General features: G+C 44.7%; 4 protein-coding genes across 4 annotated transcripts; 2 read left to right on the forward strand and 2 right to left on the reverse strand.

Moving 5' to 3' along the window:
• On the reverse strand, positions 1-461 carry FSUBG_14062 (uncharacterized protein; the record flags this gene model as incomplete). The annotated part of the gene is made up of 1 exon (XM_036679017.1): positions 199-461. A coding segment is annotated over one exon (263 nt), but the record flags the coding sequence as incomplete, so codon positions are not given.
• Positions 462-2082: 1621 nt separating this feature from the next.
• On the forward strand, positions 2083-2984 carry FSUBG_14063 (plant PR-1 class of pathogen related; the record flags this gene model as incomplete). Its single annotated transcript, XM_036679018.1, has 5 exons — positions 2083-2432; positions 2490-2543; positions 2610-2695; positions 2762-2810; positions 2969-2984. The coding sequence occupies 5 exons, from the start codon at positions 2083-2085 to the stop codon at positions 2982-2984; spliced, it is 555 nt and encodes a 184-aa protein (XP_036530476.1).
• A 244-nt stretch (positions 2985-3228) lies between these two features.
• Positions 3229-4329, reverse strand: FSUBG_14064 (uncharacterized protein; the record flags this gene model as incomplete). Its single annotated transcript, XM_036679019.1, has 2 exons — positions 3229-3708; positions 3775-4329. 2 exons carry the CDS (start codon positions 4327-4329, stop codon positions 3229-3231), a joined length of 1035 nt encoding a protein of 344 aa, XP_036530477.1.
• A 1661-nt stretch (positions 4330-5990) lies between these two features.
• Positions 5991-7684, forward strand: FSUBG_14065 (uncharacterized protein; the record flags this gene model as incomplete). Its single annotated transcript, XM_036679020.1, has 2 exons — positions 5991-6822; positions 6936-7684. The coding sequence occupies 2 exons, from the start codon at positions 5991-5993 to the stop codon at positions 7682-7684; spliced, it is 1581 nt and encodes a 526-aa protein (XP_036530478.1).
• Positions 7685-7796: the final 112 nt, after the last annotated feature.

Consider the following 7796-nt stretch of genomic DNA (forward strand, 5'->3'; position numbering starts at 1 on the left):
AATTTATCGGCTATTTTATTCAAGCCTTAACAGTAATATATACTTTTAAAATTTAAAAAAAAATTAAAGTAATTTATAAAATTATTAATAGCCTTATTAGTATAAAGACTTAATTATTAATCTTTATTAAGAAGTTACTTCTAGTTACTTTAAGTTAAATTTACTAAAATCCGCTTATGCTTAGGCCTGGGTTTATACTGGCTTTGGTGTGTGTTATTATCTGCGAGACAGGCCTGAGAAGCCTTGGTGTTCATCGTGCGGGCCTTAGCGTTGATTACGGGAGCCGTGATATCGTTTGCAAGAGATTGGATGTCGGTTAAAACAGACTCAAAGTCGGCTTGAAGAGTCTTGAGGTTGGTTATGGCTGGCTCTTGCTCTGGTGATGGGCTCCCAGTCGCGTCGTAGGAGGTATCAAAAAGCAACTTCAAGTCGTCGTCATTGTCGTCAGACCTCACAGACATTTTTGCTAGTATGCGATATGGTGCCCAACCACGCCACGGTGAGGTGTAAGAGAATGTGCTGAAAAGGGATGCAATATGCTAAGTTTTGTGCTCAGGATGCCTTGGCGGCTGGCGCCAGAAGCTTTCTAACCGGTGCGCAAGGTTGGTGAACTTGCGAGGATAATACAGGAGATACGAGACCAGGTCGTAGGCTATATCAGGCCGATCTAGATGCCTTACTACTTTAAATTAAGCTAAGTAACTGATGTTAACGTGTTAATACCTCTTGAGAGCTGTTAAGCGTTAAAAGGGCTAGCTTAGGGTTCTAAGGCTAGGATTGCAATGGGTACTGGGGCAATGCGTCTGGTAGAATATGGAGATTAGGGGGACGGGAGTGTGTATATCTTGGCATTAAGTGAGTTATTTAGCACGATAAGACGTATTACCTATAGTCAAGGTATGGATATCGACATGGCATAAGGGACAGTGGGGTAGGTTTAGTGGTTGGGTATTTGTGCAGGCGTTAATCTGCATTGATTACATATCTTAAGTCACAGAAAGACAGCTGCAGGGCAAGATGTACATCGTGGGCGGAGCATGACTGCAGATTCCCGTCGCCAACCTCCACCCACCCCCGTGTACAGGCGTGGTGAAAAGCTAGCCAATGGTCTGGGCCACAACATCAGCTGATCCAACCTTTGCAAACAGTGGCTTCGTATTCGCATTGTCGCCAGCAAGTGTTGGGGAGACGTATTGGTTGAGACTTGGAGAGTTGTATTGAAGATGTTGATGTTTGATGCCGGTGTTTAGGATACAGGCAATGTAAATGCACAAGTCCCAACTGCAAATAACACTTCTAGCTCGCAGCTGCATAAATTATAGAGGCCAATATCTATCCTCGAACAACCCAAAACCGCACCTTTCACACCGTCTTTCACAATAGCATCGAAGTCACCCTGCTCACTCGTAGAAGGGAAATGCTTAACAGGAGCTGCTCTAGATATATCTCGCTATTGAAGGTGTCTTATCACGGTATGAAGGATAACAATTAGTTGCTTTTTGAAAATGTCAATGCCGAGATGCTAATCGACAACATCAGTTGTGGAGTCCATCGAATCAGAGTAGTAGGACTTGTTAACCAACCCAAATCCATGTCCAAGAGTACAGCTAAGTCTAAGACACCTTGTCCAATAATACTCATATTCCATATCAATGCTCTTGAGTACAGCCAGCCTCTTCTAGCCTACCTTAACCACTTTACTATCTAGCCAATTCTTCACCGTAAGATAGCTTGTATAATACTCCATATTTATAAGACTCTGGAGGTCTGGACTTTAATAGTTTATTGTTTCAAGTGGGGCAGCTTTATCAAGGTATTTTCTGAGCAGTTTTATACTTAAAGTAGCTAGTTCTGACTCTAAATTATTTATCAAGCTTCAAGCTAGCATTCTGTGGCGCAGCTGAGAATACGAGAATGAGAATTATCGACGATGTGATCTTGACAGAGCTTTTAATATCTGACTCTAGAAATATATAAGAGAACACCGGGGAGCTTGTTCATTTCCTCTTACCACTATCACCATCGGCTTCATCTCTTACATTTTCTCACACAATTCCTTGATTGCTCAAGTACCCAATCACAATGTTGTTCTCAACAATCTTTAATCCATTTTCGCTGCTCATGGGCCTCCGGCTCCTTTCGGGAGTCACGGCAAGCCCCATGACAGAGTCTGAGCTTTCACTTGATGCCCGCAGCGTTGATACCGACACTAGCTCACTGGTCGCGAGAGATCTAAATGTCGATCAGATTGGAGCGCTCAACTACCATAACGCAAGGCGCAAACAATTGGGTATCCCCCCGCTGGTCTGGGATACTGAGCTTGAGGCTGCTGCTCAGAAATATGTCCAGAGCCTGGCCGATACGCAGGCTCGGTACATCATTTCGAGAATCAATACACGATTTGACCAAGGCGAAAACTCTAAGCTTTTAATGTAAGTATTGCACCTGTTTGAGCTAGAGTAAGGAATAATACTCTCTAACACATATAGTTTCTTCCCTAATGAAAAGATCAATAACCCGATGACAACGGCAGCTTGGTATTGGTAAGTTTAATACTACAACGAATCACTGAAGGCTTAATGTAACCTCTTGCTGATTGACTGCAATAGGATGGGTGGAGTGACGAATTACAAGAACTATGGCGGCAAAAACAAGTATGACCTTAGGCACCAGGGTGATGGCGCTGATTACTATAGTAAGCCTTTTATCTCAGTCCTCCCCATGTAGGGAATGCCTTACTAATATCTTAAACCATTTACAGCTCAAGCCATTTGGAGAGCTACTACCAAAGTTGGAATTGCTACCGCCCGGTATGCGGATAAAAATAACAATACTTTTGTCTATGTTATTGCCCGATACTCTGTTCGAGGTAATATTGTAGGTCAGACAATTTGGTAAATAATGGTATACTTGGTATATATAAGCCATTCTAGGACCTAAAATGCTAAATTCTACTGGTTTTTTATAGTCAAGCTATGAGATAATATCTCTATATACTTAGTTATAGCTAGTTAGTAGCTCTTTTAAGGTAGCACTAGGGGTCTTACAGTGCCCAGCTATTTCTTCTACAGATCTTTTATCTAACCTGCTCTACCTTCTCATGCTGTATCCAGGGTAAAACACTGCCTCGCATAGGTTTTCCATTCTTAAGCAAGCCATTTCTATCAAGCCTGCCGAGACACTATAGGGTAACTGTAAGGAGTTTTATCACGCACTTAGTGAATCTGACTAATCTTTAACAATGCTCTCGCCTCGCATATCTTCCAAGATTTGCCAAATTCGTCGGCGGTTGGTAAAACGACCAGGAGCATCCAACCCAACCTCGGCATAATCCCATATACCCTCATCCCGGTAACTGGTTGCATTTGCAGGTGCAGGATGTGGAGAACTTAAAATCTGTCTGGTGAGCTTTTCCCAGTTCCACTTCTTCACTTCTTCCAGGTCTGAGCCCGTCTTGTCATGCACAATCTGAGTATCAAGATCCCAGAGAAACGGGATTTGCAAAAAGATTTCTTTCCATACAGGTTGAGAAAGCAGATAATTGTCTTTAGGAAAGGCTTTGGTGTCGTGGAAAAAGTCTTGGATATAGTCATGAAGGCCCTCTGGTAATACCTCTGCAGAGGTCTCAACTGAATTATCGTCCAGTCGTTCTAGATTTGCGAGGAGACTAGAGGTCAGATCTGGGATATCCATAGGGTTCTCATCCCACTGGTGCATTGGAAGCTTGTCAGCATATGGAGCTAGTGGTAAGACTCATATGAATCGTAAGCTTACCCATCCTTCCCATTCATCACCCCACTGTTCCATACAGAGATAAGGAACATAATAACGCTCAAAGCCTAGGATTTTCGGCTGGCCAGGTGAGTTGTATGGGATAGGAGGGACATAATTCATATCCCTTGGCTGCGGTCGCTGTTCCAGTAGTTGGCCAAGATAGCGAGCACAGCGGCATTCCAGAACACACCAGAGTTCATATATTGAACCAACTGTGACAAACGGCGACTTGATAGCTCGATTGGCGATGTCATCGCAAGCTGCGTGAATCCCCATATACATTTTTGCTGAAGTGGTATTCGACTGTTCATCGGATTGGCAAGTAGAATTATATGGATGCTGAGGATACACTTGTTCTCTATCTGGTAGCAGAAGCAGTTTACCAGGATAGTATTCTACCTCTGCAGTATAGCGAACAATCTTCTGGCTGGACAACTGCGCTTCCAAAGGTGCGGAATCATACGTCGGCCAGTGGGGACCAGCCAAGACAACGGTATCTTCGTCCAAATCCATACCGCAGATAGTGCAGTACACATAGTCCGGATTGGGAACCATGGCAGGTTGTGATAGGAAAGAGGAAAAAAGGCTGGGAAACTGAAGACGTTGGCAATTCGAAGCCCATATAAGAGGGGCGCCTTCAAGAGAGTTTATACTAAAAAGTCAAAGAGTGTCAAACTCCTCGCTGTTATGTCAGCAGACGAATAAAGAGCTAGCTATATATTCATGGCTTACCATGAAATAAAGCCTTACAGCCGGACCATCAGAGTCCATACACCAGCCTTTACCAGGAGCTCTTTTTCATCTGATCTTTCTCGATATTTGAAGCTTGATAACACAGCCACTAATTTCCCTTGTACTACAAGTAATCCTAACGTGACTGTGATTACGGCTTTGTAGGGCTGCGCCGCTCAAAGGGATAAGCACTTTGCCCCTTCGAGGCACATCCCCTCTGCTGCGTCTTAATCATCCAATTTTCCATCAATCCACTTCAGGTCTTTTCAAGATCTTTTGCAATTTCTCATTCTCTCTTTTCACGGCTTTATCGTAATGACCTTGATATCGGTAGTGGTGCAGGATCCAAGACACAAGTCTCACCTGCAAAAAGCACATCTATCTATCTCGCAACGTAGAAACTGTACCATTTATTGTGACTATGACTACATATGGTCCATAGGGATAGCTTGATCTAGGTTGTGGCTGAACAACATCCTCCATGCACATCAACTGTAAGCACGTATTTCCAACACAGACTGCATATGTAAGCAAGGTAAGAGTCTGGCGGTCATCCCGCTTGGTCAACCTGTTCGTTACATGATGACTAAGAAGATGAGGGTCGTATATAATCAATTGTCAGCCAATAAGTCTCGAACATTATATTTAGGGTCACAGTAAGCAGAAGATAACCATGAACTCTTACCTGACTTAATGACCATTCATCGACGCCCCCGTTCTTACATCAGCAGCAAAACCCAAAGAACTTCTGCAAGAGGCTGCCGCTTGGTTTGCTGCAAGGGCATTCTGTATCTCGTCAGCCTTGATCCTACAGCGAGTTGCACCTTAAACCATAGATCAAAGTCCCGATTCGTCATGAAAAGACCGTAAGCGCCAGTACCAATCCTGAGCTGCATAGATAGAATACGAGTCTGACTGATAGGGTAGGGGGGGAAATGAGATACAAGCTACAGTATTCTAGTGCTTAGCTAGTGTAAGACTTGCTCTTCTCTTCCCAAAGTAAGGTCCGTGTTTAGCATCCAATGGCAACGGCTCAGGCATCTATGGGGGCTAGGTAGACATAGAATACAGTAAAGCTTTGTCTTTAATACTGTCATCTTAGGATGACATCTCCTCTGATGCAGCGGTTATCGTTTATTGCCTTCCGGAAAGGGAATCATAGAGCCACAATGTCTGTGGATATGTCAGGATATACTTCCAATGAAACTAATGCCAATTATCTTTGAGGGAACTGCTTCAAAGCACAGGATTCGAATCCTCGTCTGTGTATCTAGTAGTAGGGCTGAGTATTATTTCTATGAATATCTGAAGTCCCTGTAAAAAAAGGGCATCTATATATCGTAGATATCCTCAAGTCCTGTATCCTGAGAGACCAACCAGAAACTCAACTACTTGAAACGAAAGCTCTTCTCCTATTTTTTATATCATTATATCTTCAAAAAAAGCAGTTTGTTCACCATCTCATCATTCATTTACCAATCGCCATGAAGCATTGCTTTATATTGGCGCTTTGGAGTGTAGGGGCCCTTGCGGGACCCTGCAATCCAATTGAGACAGCAGGATCTTCCACCTTTTCAGGGGGACTTGAGGATTGCAATGACGAGCTTGCAAAAGATTCATCTACCTTTCTAGCCGTAACCCTCCCGGGTCAGGATGTTGCAGTTGAGACCTCAATCCCAACAGAGTCCTCTGACAATGAGAATGCTCAGGTTTCAGTATCTATTCGTCCCACTGAGCCCACCCAGGTTATAAATGGCCAGGAAACAGGACTTGCTTCCGGAGATGATACCAAACCGGGAGAAGATGGCTCTGCTCCTGCAACTACAACCGGTTCTGCTGCTGGAGAAGCTTCTGATAACGCCACCTCAGCAGGAGCAAACGGTCCCGGAGACGTTGACACTGAGACCGTCCCCGCCAACGTGGGCAATACCGATTTGAACGGAGAGACCACTCAAGGTCTGTCTCCTGACACTGGAGGCCTACCCACGGCTACTGGCTCTGGGAACTCGAACCAAGAACAGCCTACGACTGAATCGCAACCTACGGACCATCCAGTCTCTGAAAAGACTTCAGCCTTCGGATCTGATAACACCTCTGCTGTCGACACTTCACCCAAGACTACTCAAACAGAGGCACACAATGGCGCTCATACAACCACCCATGGAGACGACGCTACCTCCAAGCATGTTTCAGATAACCCAGATACATCATCTGTCAGTTTCTCGTCAGGCAATGATCAATCGACTAATGTCGACACAGCCACTACAGCCAATCCGACCGCTACAAATGATGGAAGTGACAGTACACCTACTACAAGTAAAGGAGATCATAGCACTCCTAGTACTGAAGCACCGAATGACGATACCCACCTGTTACATTAAACCCTGGAACCACCGCCAACGGTGCCATACCTACTCCTGCCATAACAGACGCTCCGGAGGGATTGTCTCCAACGACTGTCGGAGGCCACCCTGAGTGGGTATCCAACACTTGGATCACGACGACAGGTGATAATTCTGAGACTACTATCGTCCCAGTCCTTGTCGGCTGTCCTGGATGCGGCGGGAAAGGCTCAGGCATTGTCCTATTTGGCTTTCCCAAGACAACCGGTACCTGGTTCAAGCTGCCCGGCCTTCCCAAGTTCAAGTTCCCCTGCATACCTCCTTTCTGCACTACTAGCCCCGATACATCGAAGGACAGTGACGAGGATGACGACGACGACGACAATAAGTCTTACTCTACAACATGTACTGATAAGGCAACTGTTACCGATTGCTTCGTTACTTGTACAACCTACACTGGGCCAGCTGGGAGTGCTATTACACCAGACTGCAAAACAACCTGCACCAAGACACACACTGGATGCGATGTGGTGGGAACTACTACTACACCCTCTGCTACAGCATGTGGCCCTTCAGGAGACAGCTCATGCAAGTCCTGTGAGCGAAAGCTGGTGTCTGAGGTAGATCCTGAAGATCTAGACGAAGATACTGAGGACTCAGAGGAAAGCGACCTTGAGCGGAGGGTACCAAAGAAGAAGAAGTTTGTTAATGTTAGAGGTTGCGGGAAATTACCCAAGAATCCCAAGTTCCCCGACTACCCCGGAGGCAACACCGTTTTGGACAATGACAGGAATATTATCCCCAACAATTCTCCATTGAAAGATATCAAGAAATAGTAGCTCACCACTACGGATAAGAACTGCAGTCCTATACTTAACGGAAATCTTCCTACAGCCGACTTTCATTTGCATCTTAATTATTATATTAAAAATTATTATATATTAATCT

The sequence above is a fragment of the Fusarium subglutinans genome, assembly GCF_013396075.1.
Source record: "Fusarium subglutinans strain NRRL 66333 chromosome Unknown NRRL66333_c0000518, whole genome shotgun sequence".
In the NCBI taxonomy this organism is placed as follows: Eukaryota; Fungi; Ascomycota; class Sordariomycetes; order Hypocreales; family Nectriaceae; genus Fusarium; species Fusarium subglutinans.